Source organism: Phalacrocorax aristotelis, chromosome 2 (assembly GCF_949628215.1).
Source record: "Phalacrocorax aristotelis chromosome 2, bGulAri2.1, whole genome shotgun sequence".
Classification (NCBI taxonomy): domain Eukaryota; kingdom Metazoa; phylum Chordata; class Aves; order Suliformes; family Phalacrocoracidae; genus Phalacrocorax; species Phalacrocorax aristotelis.
This window is the reverse complement of record NC_134277.1, coordinates 70,484,417-70,508,113: the sequence shown is the minus strand read 5'-3', so window position 1 is coordinate 70,508,113 and position 23,697 is coordinate 70,484,417. Positions and strand designations below refer to the sequence as shown.

At 41.9% G+C, this 23,697-nt stretch overlaps 1 protein-coding gene across 2 annotated transcripts; it reads right to left on the bottom strand.

Moving 5' to 3' along the window:
* Positions 1-11,588: 11,588 nt before the first annotated feature.
* RBM24 (RNA binding motif protein 24) lies at positions 11,589-22,508 on the bottom strand. 2 transcript variants are annotated; one of them, XM_075083986.1, is made up of 5 exons: positions 22,360-22,508; positions 21,898-22,132; positions 21,184-21,307; positions 20,062-20,116; positions 11,589-13,699 (listed from the first exon to the last, which is right to left on the bottom strand). In XM_075083986.1, exons 2-5 carry the CDS (start codon positions 22,063-22,065, stop codon positions 13,369-13,371), a joined length of 678 nt encoding a protein of 225 aa, XP_074940087.1. In that variant the 5' UTR covers positions 22,066-22,132; positions 22,360-22,508; the 3' UTR covers positions 11,589-13,368. The 2 variants fall into 2 exon arrangements, with proteins under 2 accessions (XP_074940087.1, XP_074940086.1); XM_075083985.1 differs by lacking the exon at positions 22,360-22,508 and having other exon boundaries at positions 21,898-22,320.
* Between the last annotated feature and the right edge of the window lie 1,189 nt (positions 22,509-23,697).

The following is a 23,697-nucleotide window of genomic DNA, read 5'->3' as shown; positions in this document are numbered from 1 at the left end:
AACCACCGGGTGTGTGTCTAAACTGTCACTTACACAGTTAAGAGGAATCTGTGTATAAAATTGTTTTCTTGACCATGAAAGTAAAATGATTCACATGTATCAAAGTATGTTTCTTAAACATACATAGAGCCTTTTCCATGTCAGTTCCAGAGACTGCACTCTGCAAGAGTGTAAGGACTGGGGACACTGTTGGGCTAGTGATCCCAAACTGTAAGCTGAAATTAGCTGAAATGTCTTCTAAATTTCAGAGGTTTTGCTCACAGTGTGGGAGATTGGGCAGTGCCTAAGAGAACAGAGGAAAAGATACATGAGATCTGTGAAAACACAAGAGGTGAGATTATCTGATCATTGTATTTTTACCACATTGGAGATTTAGCACCGTGCTCTCCTCCTCCTCTCGGCTTCCCAGCATTTGCCAAAAGCCAAAAGAAATTTTTAGTTTGGTGCATGAAAATCTTCAAAGGACTTGGATAAGATTCTTATTAGGGCAGAAAGAGGCTTTGGAAATCTGCTGTCATCCCATCAGCCCACAGAAACACTCCAAAATACCATATTCTGGGGGAGAGAATGGAAAGTTTCTAGAGCACCAAATGTGGCAGCTGGAAACGATTTAAGAAAAAAATACAAGATGGGTAGGCCAGTAACGTTATGAGGGGTGAGAGAGGCAGCTGGCAGATTTAAAAGGGAAGGCCTGAGAGCAGCTGAAAGATGCCAGCAGTCTGTTAGCAAGAGCGTCTGTCTGAGAGCTAAGTGGCTGTGTGTGATGAGAAAACATGCCAAAATGATAAGAAAAACAGCTGGAGAAAAACAAAATTTCAAAGCCTATGAAACAGGGATGGATATGCAAATTCTGCTAACACTATTGACTGAGTAAATGAATTGCATTTTTTTTCTCTCTGCTTTCATAAGTTCCTCTTGTTTTCACAAATTATTTCTTTCTGCAAAATCTGCAAGAGTCCTTTCCTGCTGCCTCCTCCTCCTTGTTATCTTTTGGGTTTTGGTTGTTTCTTCTACAGAAAATAGGTATCTGTGAAAAATACTGTTCACTTGTTAATGGTCTCTTAAGCCACTATTTCAACTGTTTATTTTTCTGCAAGACTTTCCCTGCTTATCATTCCAAATGTGAAAACCCCTCGGTGAAATACCATTCTCTGTGAAGAAAATGTGCTGGTAGCAGTTGATTTTAATAGTTCCAAATCTCATTCTGGGTAGGACCTATAAAATTTAGTTGGCTTTGTATTCCAGAGGGCTAGCTGGAGGAGTTGGCAGGCGTGAAGGGTGTGATGAACAGTCTCTAAAACTTGGCAGGGTGTGAAACTAGTTTGTAATAAGAATGTGGTGACTTTGGAAAGCAAACTATAACAATGCACGGTGCGGCAGATTTTCAAGGCTTTATGCATTACAATTGCACCTGTATTTTTGCATGTATTTTATTATATATACAGCTTATAATTTACTTGCATCTGATCACATATTTGAATCTAGTCTGGGTGTATGTATCAGTGATGTAAAGACAAATGCCAGTATCTGTATACAGTAGCATGTTCTTTACCTTTTGAAATTGTGGCTCTGCTGTTTTTCAGCTGTGAAAGCAAGAGACAGTATATGCGTACATTTTTTTTCCCATAGATCATAAAGAACAAAGAGCTTATGTGAAAAGAAGAGTACAGGAGAAGATCTTAATAGATTCTGTCCCATCAAAAACTGAAATACAGCAACATGAAAAAAGCAAACATGCTGTCTAGCTTCTCTGAAGCTGTTTGCTAATGACCTCCAATGAACTAGAAAATGTTAGAGGGCGTAGTCTCAGCTTGAAGCCTGAGAGAAGAAAAAATAGGAGGCAGAGAGAAGGATGTAAAGGAAGTGGAAGAGAGAACAGATATAGTAAATTATTTTCCAACAACAAAATCCTAATTAGGCAGCAAATTTTTTATAACTTTCATGCTGCCTGACCTATGCTGTTATGTTCAGGCCAACAAGAAAAAGAGGAGGAGCAGCAGCAGTTTTGGAGGGCATGAAAGTAGACTCACAGAATAGTAAAATAATAGAGCAAATTGAAAGGGGGAGAGGGTCTAAAAATACAACTTAAAATATTTTATTACCACTTATTATTGGTGAAATATAACTCATTATGTAGCATGTACTAAATATTTTAAATAAAGAAAATAATAGGGTCAGGTCAAAAGATTTACAATCCAATCTAATAAAATACCAGGTGAGACAGAGCAAGCTAGAGCATTTGCCAGGGAAAGTTATGCATGTCTGGCATAGGGAAAAATACTTGCAATGAGTGAGAAGAAATGTTCATGGTGCAAATTAATTGTTTTTAAAGAAAGCATTTAAATTAACTTTTCAGATACCTGAAGCCATTGACTATGTATTTTAAAAGAAGATCTTTTGTTTTGAGAACCATTGAAGTTATATTCCCCTAACAATTAACCAAAAACATAAACTTACAAGAAATTTTACATATAATATCTAGTGTTGCACTTTTTATGTTTAAGTAAATTTCTCTCTTGGATAAGACATTTCAGCTTCCCTTCCTCTTTTTCTCCATGATTAGCTGCAGACTAGGCAGTTTATTATTCTACATCTGATGTAAATATAGATGGCCTCTGCTTTTTAAAAAAAAACCAAAGAGTTTATGAGAAATGAGTGCAGGTGCACTTATCTGAAAAGAAGTGAGACAGTGGATTTGAGAAATAATGGGGAAGGCACTGTCCAACTCTTTTTCAATGCATTGCCTTTGATAGTTGAAATAGCTCTGGCTTCTATATGTCCTGCTTTTTAGTCTGTAGGTTAAGATCTAGAGATCAGGTCTTCTGAGGAGCAGATGAGGGAGGTGGGGTTGTTTAGCCTGGAGAAGAGGAGGCTGAGGGGAGACCTTATCACTATCTACAACCACCTGAAAGGAGGTTCTAGCAAGGTGGGGGTTGGACTCTTCTCCCTAGTAACAAGAGATAGGACGAGAGGAAATGGCCTCAAGCTGTGCCAGGGGAGGTTTAGGTTGGATATTAGGAAAAACCTTTGTTTGTCAAACATTGGAACAGGCTGCCCAGGGAGGTGGTTGAGTCTCCATCCCTGGAGGTATTTAAAAGAAGGGTAGATGTGGTGCTCGAGGATATGGTTTAGTGGTGGACTTGGCAGTGATAGGTTAGCAGTTGGACTTGATGATCTTAAGGGTCTTTTCCAACCTTTATGATTCTATGATCTTTGCCAATGGCTTTGCACCACCTTGTGACTTAGGAAAATCCTCCCCCAAGAAGGCTGTCCAGGTTCGTGTAGCTGTAGCCCTTGAGAAAGGAGGATTTCAGTTGCAGAAGGAAGAATGGCTTAGTCAGTTATATTTTTAATTAAAATGAGGCAGTGATCAAGATACTGAATTTGCAGGACCTCCTACAGCAGGAGCATGAGTCTGTAAATCCAGACAAGCTGCTATGAAGCCTACAAACTAGAGATGCGCCTAGGTGGCTCCATTTAAATGGAGTGCAATACTTCAATTTTGTAGTTTGCATGGTTCCCCCACACGCTGCTCTTTGAGTGATCTTACTCTGTATTTTTCCTCAAAAAATCCCGAGGTGGGGTGCTTTCTACCACTTCCCAAGAATGAGAATGGCATGAGAGATTTCACCACAGGTAATTTTTTCAGACTCTGAGGAATAAGCTGAGCATCACTTTAATAATTTCCTTTTCCCCTCCTCTCCTCTACACCAGGTCATTATCAGAAGAGGACCAAGTTCATCACAAACATGAACACATACCTACCCTTTTCTTCTTTCTAGCACATCACTTTGAACAGCAGAATTATCCTCCCATTAAACACACACAGGTGTTGGAGTGTGTTCGCATACTACAAATTTCAGAGCAAGGCAATGCCTGGTAGAGCAAAGCGCTGTTTGGAGGGTCTACATGCAGCTTGCTCTGCTCAACAACAAGGCCTTTGTGAGTTGTTCTCTGGGGCAGCCAAATGATGTTGAAAACACAGGTAATCCTCTAAATACCAGAATCTATGAACAGTGCAGTAAAATAGTTATTCTCTTGAGATCATTGCTGGTTTAAGAATTAAAAGTCAGTTAGTATCATTAAATCTTTTACCTGCATGACTGACAGAACCTGAGACTTTGCTGGCAACCCTGCCTTGATTCAGTAACATCCCACTGAGATACAATTTTTTTTCCATGTTGGCATATTTATGACTTTGTCCTTAGGAGTCAACAAACGGGCAAAAACTACCTTCATTCTCAGCCATTTAAGACCTGGAAGATCCACACATAGTTTTTAAACTCCAAACAATTGTACCATCCTCATAAGCACATTAAATACCACATTAAACGTTAAGAACACATGAAAATCTTTTGATGCTTGCAAGTAAAAGCACTTTCACCACCACCACCGAGCAGACTGTACTTCTAACTCCTTTAGAGCAAGCCTCTCTGGCCTCCAGCAATTCTCTCAGGGTATACTCATGCAGATCTTCTGTTTTCAGTCCGGGCCCTGGCTCCAGTCCCTGCATATCAAGCTCAGCTTGATTGTGCCCAGAGCTTGCTATTTTGTTCTCTCTGTAGCAATTAGCAACCAGGCTGTCCTGCTGAAACAAAGTATAATTAATGCAGTGCAGGCACATTTTAAATAAACCATACCTTACACGCAGTAGAAGGCAGAGTAAGGGCAGTGCCTGCTTCTCCCTAATACTGCCATTCCCTGAGTTTAGGAAAGCCAGATTCCTTAAGGCTCCTCCAGATGCTCTGTTTGTATCTCTGCCAACCTGTATTCTTAGAGAACTGCTGGCAAGCACCGCTGCTGTTGTTGGGATCAGACCAAGGTGGTGCATAAGGTTTGCATTATATTGAAGACAAGATACAAGATCTTTGAAGCTAGCTTCATTCTTTGAAGTTCCAATGGGCACCAAGACTTTCTTCCTCAGAAAGTCACTACAGTGCTGCTTTGTTTGCCCTTTGCTTAGCCCTTATAAAGCTAAACCAATGCACTCCCACAAGAAAGCCTTCCAACCGTGGTGTGCCCTTCTCAGGCGCTCGCTCAGCTGAGCTACCTCAGCCACATCAGGGGCAGCTCCCTTCTGACACAAGCCCTCTGAAGGCTGATGGGCACACTTCTGTCTTCACACTCAGCCGCTGTGCTCCGAGCTTTACAGTAGATTCTGATTTCTTTTGGCAAGATCCCAGGTGTTGGTAGAGTAGACAGGAAAATTGCTGTTCTTGATAAGGTCAGAGGAAAGCCAGTTTCAAGGTACAGTAGGGTAAGTGGAACTGGTGACATTTACAGAAGAATAAAGCCTGGAGATCTTTGTACTTTCTCTTACATGAAAAACAGTATAAATTATAATGGCACTCAGGTTAGTGAAAGGATACACTTTACAGAAAATGAGAAAAGACTTTACTTGGTAAAGTAGTTCATTAATGGAAAAAAGCCAATACTGATGAAAATCAGGAAAGAATAGTCCATAAATTTGCATACTGTGACACCTAAGACTTGGTTTCTGAAGACCACATTTTCCTTAAATAGTGTTCATAACATATATTCATGCCAAAGAACGTGCACTACTCCGTAACCTTGTATTGAAAAAGAAACTGCGGACATTCCTTATTGCACTACTTACCATCTTCCAAGGCTAGGAAGAGAGCATGCTGGACAAAGAGAGCAGCCCACTTTTAAAGTTCTCCATTGCTACTGTGATGAAGAAACTACATTATAATTGAGACTGACCGTCACTTTAAAAAGCTTTGGACATACCTTTTAAAAAAGCTTGCACTTCAACTTGGCTATGCTTGTGTTGTTCCTCTTGCCTGTATTTACTTATCTGGGTGAAACATACCCAAATTTTCCGACTATCATCAGTGAAAACAAGATTTGCCTCTAGACTTTCGTTATTTCTGTCTTAATTCAGAAATATTTCTAGTAAACAAATTAGGAGATTAATTCCAGTGACTTGAACAAATAGGCAGGGAATCCCATTTTTTGGCAACAGTATGGCATCCACAGCCTTGAGCAAGTAATCAGTCCTCCCCTTGAAGCAGTTAGAAAACACTCTGATGTGTTTCTGTTGAAAACCACTCAATTATAGTGGTTCTTGTCAGGGAAAAATCAGAATATTCTACTCTGCTACTTTCTAAGAACAGGAATATTTTGTGTTTTAAACAATTTATGATTTTTTAAAATAGGGTGTTTTTTAATTATAAAACCACAAAATGTTTAAAAAATTACCTGAATTTTTTTCTGGGAGGGCATTTTGTTTGCTGCAGTGTTTTAAGCTTCAGCTTGTTTTTGACATCACTACAAATCCAGACAAAAAAAAAAATCAACCAACCAAAACCCCTAAAACCCCCCCAGCAATAAAAGTTTTCACAGGGTGGCAAAATCCACTGTCTGCAGTGCTGGATAAAAACGTGTCCTGTTCTTCAAGTGTGTGGTAAAGATTGATTTATGTCCTTTGCAAGTGCAGTGACAAAACTCTTAACAGCTGAATGACAGATGATGGATTCACTGAGCTTTACTTATGATCTGCCTCTGTCAGTTTTGTTTTTTTTGGCATCTTTTACTCTGGTTCAAATGGAATTGGTGAATTCAGAAGAAGTTGAGTTGTGGATAGGAAGAGCTCTTTTGTAAAGATTTTTCCAGATTTCATAAAGTTTGAGGTGAAAGACTGTGGGGTTTTCTTAATGTAACTGAAACATTTTATCCAGTTTAAGTCTTAAGTGGGAAGTAAGTGGGCATCTGGAAGAGCCCTTGCCCTGTATGGAAGTGGGGAGGACATCACCCACAACAGCCACATCTAGAGAGGGGACAAGAAGCAGCAGGAGCTCCTGTGAAGTCTGGTCCAAAGATTAACATGAGGTACTGACCTAAAGAGTCTCCCACCAATTAATTTGGATATCTGTGTCCTTTGACTTTTAGATGCTCGGTGATGAAACAGGCTTCGGTGGGTTCCTCCCTAATCCCAGACCGCTGTCAAAAATAATGGTTGTGTAAGCTAGCCCAAACTCATGGCTTATCTCAGCAAAGTTGGCACATGGAACTGGGAAACATTCCAGAGCTAATTTTCTTTACATTGAGAAAAGCTGATAATCGTTCTATGTGCACATCTGCATGTTTGAATGTAGTCATGTAGTTTTCTCCTTACTCTTTGACAGTAGGTCAAGCTTATTTTTTTCTTATAATTTTAGACTGGGCTTTGTAGGAAAAAAAGAATCTGCAAACAAATCCCCAAAGCCCAACCATCAGTCGTAGTAAGCCTTTTGTGAATTGAATTCACACATAGCCATCCTATTTTCAAAGTCCTTTAAAAATCTTTAGTTGCTGCTACTATAAGACGTTTTCTTGGTTTTGCTAAACGTAGTATATAACAATATAATGAATATGTTCTTTGGGATCCTTATGCCCAATAATATGGTGGCATGAATGTAGTAAACTAACTTAAAAGAACATTTCCCCATTGTTTTCAGGGATATATAAAGAACAGATGGATGTAAACTTCTAGCATGCGTTTGTAATATAGTCTTGCTAATCAATAGGCTGTAATATACACTCCTTATGGTAATATTAAATGTAGTGTAAGGCTGAGTGGTTTCCCTTTCTTGCACTATCCCATTCCTCCTACTGTATTCCATTCACAGCATTGTATATTTTAGTGGTAGTTACAAGGCCAAATTCCATCATAATCCTCAGTTTTTACTGCTAATAATTTTTTCATAAAAACTTTCCTATGGGCCTGAGCGTTTTACATTTCGACTTTGCCCAGAGCCTGTTTTATTGCTCGTTTGAGGAAGTATAACTAGCGGTTTGAAGTTAAAGCACACAGGAAAACACAAAAGATATGTACTTTGCAATCTGAAGACATAGCTTACATGTTTATTTATACCAAAAACCTGGAAAATAAATTCATATTGAACTGAAAACAATTCAAATAATATGTGCAGGCTATTTAAAACTGAAACGTAGGTTCAGAATAGAATGCATTTTCTCACCAAGCTTTGAGCATAATGGGAATTGCTCAGTTTGAAATAGCTCAGCATCTGATGAACAACGGTAAGAAGTGTTTTGAATGGTTGCATCATGTTTTAATCCTAATACAGACCTTTCTTATATTTGAAAAATCCAATAAAAATTAGATACAATGAACTCTAGTAGTGCTAAGTTATGTTCACTAGTTAACAGGAAAACACAAATATTAGGAAAAATTACAATTCTAAAAGCCATCTTATCAGTGTAACCTTTCAGGGCATTACACGCTTTTTAAATCTACGTATTCCTTAATGACGGCATTCCTAGTTTAAACTTCTCCCTCCTTTCCTCACACTGTGAGGAACTCAGCACTCCTCACTTTTCAGTGTAAAATCTTTTTTGAAGGTTTTGGAAACACGACTGGAAATTGTATTGTGTGCAATTCCTTGCTGCTTACATATTTGCCATCTCTCAAGTAAAATGCTAACATTTCTGCTGAGTATTCACATATTTCACAATTAAGTGCTGCTATTTCTCGGTTATTTTGTTTTGGTCCTGGTAATATGAACTATTTGCATTTGAAGTATGTGAGGTGTTATTGAGGTATATTTTATGTTCAGCTACTTATTTAGAAAAGTAAGAGTTAGGGTTCATGTCATATGCTCAAAGTTGGATTTGCTAGTGGAACTTGCACATTTACATTTTTGCTGAGGTTATTTAATCTGTCAAGTTACAGAGCCAGCATGCAATTGACCTTTATAAACTGAATCATAAACTTTATTCTGTTCCTATTTTGGCTCGCCACAACACAGTCCCCCTCCAGGGCAGCAAGCGTTCCCATTCATGCTCTACCCTGGGGTGTCTTGTCACCTCCATGTGGAGGCAGGGGAAGGTCCCAGGATGTTGACAGGAGCGTATCTATGGAGGGCAAAGATGCTTTCTTCATTATACATCAAATAATAGGTTGCTGTTCCACACAGTTTCCCAAGCCGTCTGTATCCTCTGTATTCCACTCAGAGGGACTTCCAGTTTTAATTTCTACTTGATACCATTTCTTGTAGGCAGACCCTCTCTGGGGCAGGGAAATGGGAGAAGAGAGTAGAAAGTGGCATTTATTAACTGGTTCCTACTTGCCTCCCTGCTGGGTGTTTACATGCTTCTTAGCAGAAAGAACACTACATTGTGCTCTGCAAGGCCGCAGATCTTAAGGTCAGATTGCAAAAGGCAGTTCGGCAACACTTCTCAGCAGCCAGGCTATAAGCACTCATTAAGAACAGAAAATGACAGCATCGGCCCAGGATGTTAGTGATCATACCAGTTCTGGACAACTGAGTCTCATAATCCTCCTTGGTGAAATGAATTCTGACCCCAACACCAGGAAAAGTCATTTCTATCACTTCAGTTTCACTTCTGCCCTCTTTTGCAGGTGAAAAAGACCACTTCTGTGGATGAAAGAGCAACTCAAATTCTGCAGTCAAGCCTGTGCTTCTGCAGAAGTCACTGTAAGAGTGACAGCTGGAGTAATGAATTTCAGCATAAAGATTATATGAACATCCCCCCCATTCCCCAAAGAACTGGCCAAGACTGTCATGCATTTCACACAGGCTTCTTTCAGGCATCAGGTAGCAACTGCTTTTGGTCATTTGTGGCTTGGACTGATATTGAAATGTTGAGTATTCCTGAAGATTATAAATTTATCATTGACTGGATCTGAGCAGCTACTTCAATGCTTCCCAGTTCAAGTACTATATGCAGAAAGGTGCCCTGGCCTTTAGGTTTTTAATAACAACACTTTGTACTTATAGGAAGGATTCAAGGACAAAAGAAACTGCCAGGTGTGGAAGGGGATTGATTCAGGGACCTCTTGAGGAATCTCAATCCACAAAAGTCCATGGGACCAGATGGGCTGTACCCAAGGGTACCAGGAGAGCTGACTCTTGTCATTGTGAGGCTGCTCGCTATCAGCTGTGAAAGGTTGTGGACACTGGGGAGGTCTTCCATGACTAGAGAAAGACAGATGATGCACCCATCTCCAGAAAGGGCAAGAAGGACAATGTAAGGAACTACAGAACGATCATAGAGTGAGCAAACTTGAAAGTAATTTCTGGGCATATATATGAGAAGGTGGTGACTGAGAATAGCCAGCATGGATTTACAGGGGTAAATCATGTTAGACCAACCTAACTGCATGCTGTAATGAGACGACTTCATCTGTGGATGAGGGGAAAGCAAAGGATGTTTTCTACCTCGAGTTTAGCAAGGCTTTCCATGTAGTCTCCCACAGAATCCTTTTATCCACTTTCAGATGGTCCAGTCTAGATAGGCAAAAAACTGACTGAATCATTGGTCAAAAGGGCTCATGAGCTGTCTGGAGGCTGGTTACAGTGGAGTTCTTTGGGGGTCTGTCCTGCCTGATACCTTTATCAATGATCTGGAGGAAGAGACAGGATGCAGTACTATCAGGTCTGAGGACTAACAATACTAAATGGATGGCGTAGTTACAGAATCATAGAATCACTTAGGTTGGGAAAGATCCTTAGGATCATCAAGTCCAACCATAAACCTAACACTGCCAAGTCCACCACTAAAATGTGTCCCTAAGCCCCACATCTACACATTTTAAATACCTCTAGGGATGGTGTCTTAACCATCCATTTAGTTAATGTGCTTGAGATCAGGCCTGCCATTTGGAGGGATTTACACTTGCTGGAGGACTAGGACAACAGGAACCTCGTGAATTTCAGTGAGAACAAATAGAGTGTCCCTTCTCTCAGATGGACTAACCCCCTGCATAGGCCAGAGCATGACTGGCTTGGCAGCAGCTCTGCTGAAAAGGACATGGGAGGCTTGGGGTAGGCTGAATCAGTCCCATCCTGAGTTGCGTGCGCCAAACTCTGGCAGCAGTGAAAGTGCATCATACTGTACCAACAGGAGCACAGATGGCAGATGAAGGGAATTATTTCCTTTTACTCAGCACTCACTAGACCACAGCTGGCATAGTTGGTCCAGTCTTGACTCTCTCAGTACATGAAAGCTGTTGATAAACTTGTATGACTCCAATGGAGAGCCAGCAGGATGGATTGGGGTCGAAGCATGCATGAGGCTTTTGAGGAGAGGCTGAGGCATTGGGATTTGTTCAGCCTACAGAAGAGAACAGCAACTTTCCAGTTCCTAGGAGGAGGTTACTGAGAAGATAGGGCTGGGCTTTCTGCCAAAGAATGAGAGACGAAGATTATAAAGGAACAGGGGAGGCTCTAGCTAGATAAAGGGAAAAAAAAAAAAAAAGACACTATGGGGATAATTAGGTAGTGGAATAGATTACCCACAGGGGTTGTGCAGTCTCCATGTGGAGAATTTTAAGACCTGACTGGAGAAAGCCATAAGTAACTTGGGCCCTCCCTAAGTCCCTTCCACTCTGAATTATTTTGATAACTCTCAGGATGGATCTTCTCCATCTTCTCTGTAGCATTTCCTCCATGTAATACAGTTCATATCAGTCTATGTATTTAAAGTCAGTGCTTATGCTGCTATACACCCCACAGACCAGAAAAATGACATAAAAGGCTGCCCCCCTAGTTTTAACTAAACAAGATCGAAGACAATTTGAGCAAAAACATCACTAGACGGGGTGCGACAACATTTTTTTTTATTGTTTTAATACGAGTGAATAGAGTAAGAGATCTGAAATGTTGTAAAGCAATATACATACTGAATAAATAATATGCACAGGAGAGTCATGTCTACATTGTAACACTGGCTAGTATTCAGAATACTTAAAATAAATCCAGTGACATTGGATAAAGTCCATAAAAATGCTATCCTGTCTTCCCTTGTATGAAATTGTTCAAGTATAAAAAAATCCAATACAGTGTAAAATATCAAATTCCATTTCGGTCAAGAATAAAAATTGCAAGTATTGTAGTTTCACAGGACAATGTAAAGCAGCATTTTCTAGCAAAGGGGAAAAATAGTCAGTCTACATACAGATGAGTGAGAGAACGGCACTAGTGTATTTGAGAGGTCTACAGGAAAAACTAGTAGAGGGAAAAAGAATGAACTAGCAATATTTTATGTAAAAACCTAAAAAAGTGTTAAGAGTACCCTCATTCAGTGCACATACTGAATTTAAATAAATCCAAGTCAACATCCTTAGTTAATTAGGTTAATATTTAATATGCTACATCTAAGCCTACTAAATAATTTATGCCATGAGATGAATACATAATTTTACAGTGTCACATCTAAAGTTGCTTTCTTTAGAGCGCAGCATAGTAAAACTTTCAAAATAAATATTTCTTTTTAAATAGCATAACAATTAAGGCACAGTATAATAATCACATACCATTAACCCTTCAAGAACAGCAGTCTTGGTAACAAAAGTCGCCTTTGTGTACTGTATGTTTGCTAATAAATACTTTAAATATAATCCTGAAATAGATATTAAAATTGTACAAATGGTTTCAGAAAAGAAAATTCCCTTAAAACAGTTCTTAAAGGTTTTAATTCTTTAAGCTTCTTCCTGCCTTTATTCACAAGTTACGAATAGATGCAATAAATAGAAAGAGAAGGCTGTTGTAGTAAAGGGCTGATCCTATTTTAGAATCAGAATAGCTGACACCAGCAGTTAAAGTTTCCCAAAAGTGAAACAGGATGGGGCGAGGGATTAGGATGTGACAAGCTCATCACATGAGCACAAGTGATGTGTTCTGTCCAGAACTGTCTGTGTTATTGATTGTCTCTACAGCTGTTGCACCCCTTACTTCCACATCACTTGCTCCATAGTTCCACTCATCCAGAGGACAGAGAAGAAAATAACTTTGGTGCCTGTCCGCCATCTTACTAGCCGGCCATCTTCCTTGGGTTGTTCAATGCCCGTTAGTGAGACAGTGAGAAGGTACTATCTCACGAAGATAAATTCTGAAAGCTAGAAAGGACAATCAGTGCTTTAAGCTTGTTTCCTCTTAAAATGGATAAAGATTACATATTGCTGACTCAGTTTTTTCCCTGGTTCAAACTTTCAAATAGCATTTTCTTACTTATAAAAGGCAGTTTTGCTTCCCTGATACTGTAAAAAGTACACCTTTGCTTTTTTTGGTTCTTGTTTGTTTGTTTGAAAATATGAAGTCCCATTGCTACTTCTGCCACTCTTTCATGACAGTACAGTATTTTTTTTCCCATTTTCTTCTGGCTTGATACTTGAAACTAGACATGCCGCACTACCCCTCCCCTCTAACAACATGATTTGGACGCATACTGTATGAAGACAGTGGAATAAAAATCTTTAGTTTCGCAATAGCATCGCTTTCCTTAAAGCTCCTTAGTTAATATAAATTGTCTCTGATTAACTACTTATACTGGAAGGCTGAAAAGAGGAAGAGGAAGAAGGAGCTTCCTTCAGGAGTCCATCTGCTATTGCATACGGTCTGTCTGCAGCTGTTGGGGCTGGTACTGGCCAAAAGCGGCAGCGGCTGCAGCAGCCGTCCCAGGCGCTGCTGCGGTGATGGGCTGCTGCACCGCGTAGCCGTAGCCCCCCGCCGCCACGTACCCGGCGGCGGCAGCCGGCGAGGCAGCGTATGGGTACTGCTCGTACGCGGCGGCGGCGGCCGAGTACTGGGCATACGCAGCTCCGGTGTAATCGATGTAAGGTGTAGTGGAAGCAGCGGCTGCTGCGGGCTGAACGTGGGGAATTACCACTCCGGGCTGCACAAAAGCCTGCGGATAGACATAGTGAGCAGGAATCCTGTTGAAAGATGGGAGAGGGAGTTAGAGCTGGTACGCAAGTCAGCACATGGAGTGTCATAACCATACTCCGAACTAAAACAAACTCAATTTAGTTGTTGTTATGTGCATAGGGTTGCCACAATAACTAGACTCAATGGACCAATTATCAGTTCACTGGCCCGAAGAGATGCAACACTCCAAAGCACAGCATTATAGCTGAGTTAAATAGGAGTGTTTAATGTTGCTTGAGGATATTATGTTTAATGCTGTTAAAATCTTTAGAAGGACCGGCATTACTGATGTCGGTGTTAAAACAATTCTAAAGGAGTAAGCGTCATTATTCCATCTGGAAAATTGTGGAATTTGTTTTTCAAATCACCTGCAAGTCATTTTTATACCCTGCTTCTCACTTAACTACTCGACTCTTAGTAAAATTATTTCCTGCAATACTTTTATTATTAGTAACTGAGCAGTTTGACAGCATCACTATAATGAGTTTGACAATAGCCAATAAGGCAACAAAATTGTTGAACCCTGACTTTGGGTAAAGTCTTCTCAGGGACGGAGGCGGGGAGAGTGTATTGTGGCAACCCTACTTAAGTTGCTATGCAGACTCAGCACACATTAATTTCTCTGCAACCTCAGTCACCCTTATTAAAATAAGAAAAAAACCAACACAGGCGACAAAGGAGTTTAAATAAAGTTCACAAGTGTGGTAAACACAGCAAGAATCACACTTTCCAAACGAACGATAGTGCAGCTCACTCCGTCACAAGAGGCCATTGAGGGGAAGCTACATAGATGCTATTAAAATCCATAACAGTGACTCCTAAGTACATGTGCATCACACTTTTATAAAAGTTCATAAGGACACAAGGGTCAAACCTGTTTGATTATCAGGCCACTGATGTCCTGTTTGTGCCAGCTTGTTTATTTCTATGCAAGACATACAGCATAGAGTTTTTTGGGAGGTGGGCATAGGATTAAGTCTAAACAGATCTGGTGCTTAACAAAAGCAGAAAAACAATTTACAGGTCAAGAAATAACCATTCTTAACAGATCAGTACACACACTTTCTCATTGTTTCCAAGTCACAAAACTTGCTTCCTCAGCTTGTTTACTTAACCCTTCAGTTTTGAAAATTGGTTGTATCATTCTCTTAGCACACAAGTGTACAGACAAGTTAATGTGAGGGTTATTTTATCATATAATATGATTTTAAAAAATAACTCAATTCTTATTTTACATTCATAACCCTGTCTTGCATCTGGATTTCCACAGAGAAGTCCTTCGTATGTGCAACTCCTTTCCAGTCAGTGCATCTTTATAAATCAGTGAAAAACTGCTTGTGCAGATTTACTACTATTTCATACTGAACTTTACCTTTACAGACAACTCTAAAGACTGCACCAACCTTTTAGCGCACTGTAAGCACAGATGCAAATTGCAACTGTAAAAACTGTCCTCTTTTCTCCAAATTCAAGATCAAATGGAAAGTAGTTTTTTTGTTTGTTTTATTTTTAAAATAACTTCAAGATTTACTTAAGTGGTCAACGAGGAAACATTTCAATCAGAAGGGATGCTGTCAACTAGATTCATAGCAAAACATAGTTTAAAGTAAGTGATAGGCTTTAGAACAGCCTAGTTTTCTTCTTAAGAAAAAAAGAGCTCAGTTGATTAAATAGGATTATTAGCAGACAGAAATGTTCAGTTGCCGTGTTTAAGACATGAACACCACAATCATAAAAACCCAACATGTCAATGAAATTCATTTCCTACTGTGTGAAGGGAGAAATGGGGAAAAAAAAAAAAAAAAAAAAGAGTGACAAATAGGGATTGGGAAAGGAAAGAAAACATAAAACAAAACCATAAGTTGGGTTTTTAACACTCACCTAATTTATGAAGTGATTAGCCAGAAGTGCATTTGAAGCATACTTAAGCTGGCTCTGTGCATTTAAATACACATCATTACCTGAGCTCTCCATACAAAATGGATGAGCATAAACAAGCATTTTGTATCGGTCACCAAGTACAATCCTAATAAATATAACACCACGTTTTTTAAGTATTAAGGAAAGAGGTATAAAACCAAATCTGAAGTCACCGAGAGCCTTTCCTGCATCATTTAGAGTCCATCTATAACCATAATCCATAAAGGAATCTTTACATACAGCATTTATGAAAGAGAGTAATTCTAATACAAGAGACAGCAAGCAAGCTTGTCTCGCTGCCTGTGTTGACTTGAACTGATGTTACTAAGAATTTCGGAAGACATTAGGACACTGGGCCATATCCTTGAACAAGACAGAAGGATACATGTGCTCCCGCTTAAACTCTTGTGACTTGTTTTATTTAAGCCCAGAAACTAACAGGTGGTGAAGTTATGAAACATTATCTGTTTGCCACATCTTACCCTACAATAAACATAAACCCTGTGCAGGATCCTTACCATCATGCCATTTCACACATGATGATTGACAGCATAAGCTGCAGTTGGGCTATTTTTGATCATCTGTCATGCTACAACTGTTTTGAGTCGAGTAAAATGGCTTTATATGGCCAAAGTAAATTTCTACCTACTGCAGAGGCCAGCACACGTAGATCTCAGCCATTCAGAACCCAACTGCTTTTAATGCTCTGCCAGGTCAAAAGCTGAAAAAGCAATTCCTAGTTATGCTGGATATCCTTAGTATCCTTAATTTTAAATGAAAGTTGCTGCTTTACTTTTGAGAGTGTGAGAATTATATACGGTTTAAGCTTTCTTTCCTGGCAGTAGTTTTTTATTTTGGAACATATACTTGCTGTTTTCACGCTTTTGCAATAAAAGGGAAGCTGCATTTAGCTTTAGTAGTAACTGTAGCTTTGGGGTATTCAAAGTTGAATGACATACACTCCTGCCATGTGCCTTAAGACCTTCATTGTTGTTGTAACAGAAGATCTGTGTTTAACTAAGACCTCAAAAATAATCCTATAAGCAATAATAAAGCGAAAGCTAATTGTTTCAAAGGAAAGAAGGGACTTTCTAGACTAACGCAGAGAGCTCTGGCATACAGAAATTCAGCAGCAGGAGCGCATCATTGACTCTCAACATTAAATTCTTGTGAAAGTAGATATTTAACTTTCAACAAAATGTTTTGCTTTGGCTCTTGCATGGCATTATCTGATTTTGTAAGCATAAAGAGTAGATTTTCACCAATGCACAGCTTTCCTTATAGCAGAAATAGGTTGCCTAAACATCAAGACATACAAGACCCTTAATATGCTTCCTTTTAAATTCGTACCTGATATTTTAAGAAGACATTTAGCATTCTGCAGGTTAACGTCTGTCTGTTCCTGCTTCATTCCCTCTCTCCAGATTATCCATATTCTAGTATTATACAGGTCTTTTGATCATAAACTCAATAGAGGGCTTTCCCTTCTCTCTTAAGAAAGGCAGAATTGCCTAACTCTTGGAAGATAATATCAAGCAGGTGGTATCAATTCATTATAATGAACTTAATAACTCTGGATTTAACCCTGGTCTTACTAAAACCAGTGGGGATGTTCTCACTTTGGTCGAGGTACAAGTTTCAGACAGAAAGTGAAAGGGAAAAAAATCTCCCCAACAGAACAAGTCATATCCTACACCAATACCTCTGTATAACCCCACATTTTCCCACCAATATTAAAGTAAAAATTACATAAGCAAAATGAGAAAAGCTATCTTAGGAGGCAAAGTCATCTTTCCCCTCCATAAACCCCTACTGAATTCAGAGATAGTATTTTAATAAACAATCCTGTATTTAATAAACAATCCTAAACAGAGCTGTATAGATAACCAGTCCTGTGATCAAACAGCTTTCTATGAAGAACACCAACAGTAAGATAGATGCTGAATGTAAAGAGCAGGGAGAAATGTCATTTGGTGGATGAATTGATCTCTGCAGCACTGAATAAAGAGTAATTCTCAGCATTTTAAATGCTTCATGCATTGAAGCTAATGTAGTTTCTGGCTCCCTCCACCACAATAACATTGTACTTAATTCAGAATATTGTACTTCTGCATCTTCTCAGTAGAAGTAATACAACATAATCCAATTATTTTCAGTTTCTTATTTGGTAGGTGGGGAATCATATCAAAATGCACTGACCATACCAGAATATGGCAGCACCTCACTAATTTGCACTCTGGTAGGAAAAAAAAAACCAACCACAAAACATTTGGAGCTTTTGTGTATGGATTAGAAGAGTATTAGTAGTGAATCACCACTACGACCCATTTTACACAGCGTATCAGTGAAATGTGCTTTTAAAAAACTGCACGGCAGGAAGAAAAGCTTTAAGGTGACCATACATTTCAGTACAATCCATGTAACATCACCTAAAAGCAAAGTCCTCAAGAAAAGTAGATTCAAGTAAGCACTGAAAAAACCCTCTTACTGTCAAGGCATATAGCGAACAAAGATGCTCATTCTTCCTAACGAATGCTGTTCTTCTTAATCTGAACTACATTCTTTAGAAAAATTACAAGTCACTGGAAATTTTGAGGAGGAAGCAGGATTAGTAATCTCCTTTTTTTGCACATGGTAAAAGAAAGGCAAAAGCCAAGGATTAAAAATGACCAGTATCCCATATACGTGATCCTGCGGCCAATATTCCTTTTCTTCAGATTTACGTACATTGCATTAGAAATAAAACCCTATTCAGCCTGCTGGAAGAATGTCCCTGACCTAAACACGATTTACATGATCTGTTTTTGGCTCTGGGTAAGGAGAGCAAGGAGGAGCCCCTACGTTTGCACAGTCCTTTAAGCAAGGGGTTGCCACAGGTTCGCCTTTTCTGTTGCGCTCAGCAAATACTCAGTCTCTCAGTGGCTGACCCCTGGGCAGTCCACTGGTTCCTCTTTGCAACAAGTGCTTTAACAGCTCGGGAGACAACGCGCTCTACCTCCTGCCTATCTTAGTGCAGGCACTGTAAACTGATCACTGCATATACACTGTCACTGCCTCACGCTTCAAAGAAGTAAAACAAAATACAGTAGACAATAATCATAAAAATACAAAAAAAGACAAAATTTTTCCCACAGCCTCCCCATGTGTCTCAGAAGAATCCACATTCTCTTTTAAAAGTATGTAAAGTTTCTAGGAAAACTTTTTCCTACGGTTTTGAGGACAGGAACTGTTTCCTACCATTTTTACAAGCTTTGCTTAGTAACAGCTAGGTACAATATTCTAAAGCTATTCTAGTCAAATAAACAAAATACATTTGTGACGCGTTTTGCCTACCTTACTGTTAGCTTACTCATTAATTAGCAAAATGCATTATTTTGCAATGAGTTTCTCAGTCAGTGTGCATTAGTGAAGTGACACTGTATGGAAAGTTTAAAGCAGACTTCACCTCCTAATTATATGCCTATAAGAAGCAAGAGTTAGATCTGCTTAGGAATAGTATACTCAAGTAAAGGAGAATTGCGCTACGTATTAAAGACAGATCGAAGGGAAAAAAATCTCAAATTAGAAAGCCCAAATGGACGCACATTGTTAATAAGGAGCTCCACACCCCTCCCAAGAACAAACCCCCCCAAAAAATTATGAACATGCAAGCAATACGTTGATTTACTTAAAAATCAAGAAGTCACACAATTTAGCACTCACTACAAAATATGGTTAAAAAAAAGTCACAGGCTACAGCTTGAAAGCAAGGAAAAAAAAAAAAAAGGCCCTTTGCTCCCCATGGCAAAGTCACTCCTCAACACCAAAAACAACATTAAAGAGACCCCCCCAAAAAACTTTCACTACAGCTCTTTCAATTAAATAAAAGCACACAGTTTAGCTATCAACACCACTTCATTACTGTAATAAATAAATAAAAAAAAAAAGCACACGGAGGTCTATTGACTATATGAAAAAAACATACATGCATCGTTAATCACCATTTTAGCTTGTTTGTGTTTGAGTCTACTGGTTACAGAGTTTAATTCCAAACAGAACTATTCCACCTCTTATCATCATATCCTTCTGATCAGTTATCTTAACTGTAAACGATCCCTGTCAGATTAGAAAGAGATAAATAACATTGAGTCAAGCTGAAAAAAGAGAAATGGGGCACAGCAATCTTGCATCAAGTCATACCTCCTTGTTTTACCATAGGGTCATACGGGACTGGACTGCTTAGGTGGAAGGGACACGTCCCACACAACTTGACTCAGCTGCGGCATTTAGAACATGACCGACAAGGTGAGCGCATTTACGGGTATACATGAAGTCTGAGAACTTCAGCATTGCTGGTGAGTTTATAAGGCTGCTACTGCAAGAGGCCTTCAAGGATCATACTTTTTCTTTCCTTTTTTTAAAAAAAAAATTTTTTTCCTCCCCTATTTGAGGTCCCGCTGAACAGACTTACCCAAAAGGCCTCTGTATGAGAGCTGGATGAAGCTGCTGGACGCCAAAGGCAAAACCTACCAACAAAAACACATCACATTCTCTGTATGGGTGCTCCTCTGGCCACTTATTTACGCCATATGTACACACGCACCCAAACGCAGAGTAACAGCCTTCACTAACAACCACCAGTGACGATGTCTGGAAGGCTGCAGAACCACAAATTGGAAAGCAAAATATATCAATCCACACATACACGCACGCACACGCATGCATAAAGAACTTAAAGCACGTGCTTTCCTAGAGATGTTTAGAACAACTTTTTCTGAATGACAAGTGCAAGGTTTTCATCCACCTTTCATTTTGTGCTCCATTCTGGTCCCTAACTTTAGCCTCTGAAGGATTATATGGTCCTTTCTATTAATCAGCGTGCTTATGTACTGAAATTCCAGCCATCTCTACTCATGGGGACTGAGAACGGGGGTCAAATCCTAACTTTGTTTCTGCTCTTCAGGCACCCCAGGCATAAAAGCCTTCTTTCCTTGGTGGGCACTTAAGGACAAGGGTCCCTCAGGCTAAGCACACGGGAATTCAGAGCAGCCTCCTTTAGAGCATGAACGTGGGGGCACCCTGCACTGCTGTCTCCCTTGCTGCAAAGCAGCAGTTTGGGAAGCAGCTAGGACGTCAGATTGGCTCAGATGTGGTCTTAGGAAGAGCCGCTTCATTTTGATGTCTGCATAATAGCTCCCATCTGTTTGAGGCGTTTGCATTAAGATATTGTTTGTATTAATAAGACTGCACACATTGGAAGTGATTAATTCCTAGGCCAATCTTTCCCTGCAATGATACTGTAAATGGTCAGTGCTACCACATTCCCAGCAGTAGGAATAACCCATGAAACGTCCGAGCTGTGGAAGTCTTCCTGGGGAACTGCAGATATTTTAGCTCTGATTGCTTTTGGTTTTCAAATGAGGCACTTGGACAGAATAGCCAGAAAGTTACTACACACTGCACTTAAAAATCAAAACCAAAGCACACCCGAACACTGAGCGTGCTTCAGGGAAGTGCCAGACTTTTTAGAAGTTTTACTCTCCTCAAAAGCCTGAGGGACAGAGAGAAAAGCCGTTCAGGGCCGCTTCCTCACCTGGCTGCATTATCCGCGGCTTGGCACCCAGGTACGCCAGGTTCACGTTGGCTTTCCTGCCATCGATGATGGGGTTGGGATCTTTACAAGCCCTTTCAGCAGCAGCTCTGTCAGCCATGGTGACCTTAAGGGGCGATGCTGCACGTTAGATCCCTTCCCAAAGGCGGGGAAGGGGCGAGAGCCTCTCGCCCGGAGTAGCAGCAGCAGCAGCGACCCCGCTGCTCCCCGGGCGGCGCTGCGGGAGAGCCGGGGCGGACGCGGGGGGCCAGGGGAGCGGGACGAGGGGGACGAGGGGGGCCAGGGGACGAGGGGGGCTGCGGGAGCGGCGGCCGGCCCAGGGCGGAGGGCGCGGAGCGGGCTCCGCCGCCGCTGATAAACCCCGGCGCGGCTCTATCAGGCAGCAACAGGCGCGCCGGCGGCGCTGCGAGAAATTAGGCAATTCCACCCCCAATCTCCTTTTTCAGTAATCCCTTCCCCCCTCCTCCCCCCCAACCCGCCCTCCAAACTCGCCAACTGGGAGAGAAAAAAGGAGAGAGAAAAAAAAAAAGGCAAAAAGCCAAACTGCCCGGCACCCCCTCCCGATCGCCGCGCCCGGGGCTGCCCGACTCCCTACAGCCACCCCCGCGGCAGCCTCCCCACGATGCCCACGCAGCCACGTCCACCTGCGCCCCCTCCCCGGCCGCCTCCCCCGGCCCCCCGCGCCCCGGCACTTACAAAGCCGTATCCCCGGGACTTGCCCGTCTGCCGGTCGGTGATGACCACCGCCTCCTCGATGTCCCCGAAGACCTCGAAGTACTTTCGCAGGCTGGAGTCGGTGGTGTGGTAGGGCAAGCCCCCGACGAAGATCTTGGTGTAGGTGGTGTCCTTCTGCGTCGTGTGCATCTTCCGCCCGGCCCTGCGCGCCGCGCCGCGCTCTGCACCCACGCGTGGCCGCCGGGGCGTGCGGGTCCTGGGCGGCGAGACCCGCTTCCAGAGTCAGCCCCGCTCTTTGTGTTTTTTTTCTTTTCAAAAAAATTTTTTTCCTCCTCTCTGCCCCCCCTCCCCCGCTCCCCCCCTCCCCCCGCGTTTTCCCCCCGCCACCCGGTACAATGCAATTCCCTTTTGCCTTTGCAAACCCAGCTTCCTCCTCCTTCAAGAGCGGAGCCCCGCAGCCCCCGGAGGTTTTGAGGTAGGTACCGGCAAAAGGAGGAGGGGAGGCCGGGCAGCAGCCAGCCTGGCGGCCGTAGCGCTGGAAACCAGCAGAAGCAGCGGCTGGAAGAGGAGCGCAGGGCCCGGGCGCTAACAACTGAGTGGCCTCCCCCCCCCTAAAAGCCACCGGGTCGGGCACTCTCGGTTCCTCCTCCTCCTCCTCCTCCTCCTCCTCCTCCTCGCAGGGGCGGGGACGGCGGCAGGGCGGACCCCGCGCTCGGCCGCGGCCCAGCCGGGGCTGGCACACAGCTGTTGGCAACAGCTGGGTGGTCATCCCCCCACCTCCCTCCCCGTACGGCGGGAGCCGGCCCTGGGAGCCGTCAGGCAAAGGGGCTGCTTCAGAAGCCCCCCGCGGGGAGGCTCGGTACCCTCCGAGGCAGGTTTGCCCCGGGCTTGTGCAAATAAGGGTGCCGGGAGGCAGGGTCTTGTGGGGTCACCGCTGCCCGGCCAGCTCACTGGGAACTGGCAGTCCTCAAATGTTTCTATCCCTCCCGGAAGGCTTGTGGTGAAACCCCTGTCGCCCTCACTTACCTCTCTCCCTAGGCTAGCAAAGCTACGGTGCCACAGCACTTCCATTATTATTGTTGTGGTGATGGTGGTTGTGGTTCTTGTTATTGGTTTACACACATAGAATGAAAAAAAAAAAAGGTGAAACTGCTTCCCTTGTTTTTCTCTTCTCTTGCTGCCTCTGCCCTGTGCTGGATCTGGGAAGGATACAGAGGAACAAAAAGAAAGGGACGTCTGTATTCTGTGTGCCTGTGTGACATGGAGAGGCAGAGGACTGTGGGAGCTGGGGGGAAGGGAGACTCACAGGGAGACAGGAAGGATGGGAGGAAGGTTAAAGATTGGGGAAAACAGATGTGCACATGTGCACAGACTTCTAAACCATTCCCTTGTGGTCCCAAAGTCTTGGTAAGTACTGGTGCCTCTTTTTCCTCTTTCTCCTACTTCCTCTGTCTGTTAGACTTTTTCCTGTGAAGTCCCTTTCTCCCTTAGGAAAAAGAGCAGTGCACCAGTTGCAGGAGGGACTTTCACAAAGCTCTTCAGCCCCTCTGGTACCAAACGTTAACCGTAATGACAACACTTAGCCCTAAACTTAGGCCCTGCTTGCCCCGCAACTAAACTTGGCCCCATTTGATTTTTTCAGCAATCTTTGTCCTAGTTCTAATGGCCTGTACAATACTAGGCCATGCCGCCACTAAACCCTGCTTGATCCTTCAGGCTCTCCAGATTAAATAATTTGGTTTAATACCTTAGGACTAACTCAAGTTGAAGCTTAGCAACGCTAGCAGGATCCAGACGCAAGTGTTCCTTTTCTGCTCAAGG

Excerpts from the sequence above, each read along its gene's own strand:
- RBM24 (XM_075083986.1), bottom strand. The coding sequence starts at position 22,065 with ATGCACACGACGCAGAAGGACACCACCTACACCAAGATCTTCGTCGGG. Across the intron at positions 20,117-21,183 it reads GCCGCGGATAATGCAGCCAG|GTTTTGCCTTTGGCGTCCAG; the intron begins GTGAGGAAGCGG and ends TTTTGTTGGTAG. Across the intron at positions 13,700-20,061 it reads CTCATACAGAGGCCTTTTGG|GATTCCTGCTCACTATGTCT; the intron begins GTAAGTCTGTTC and ends ATCTTTCAACAG.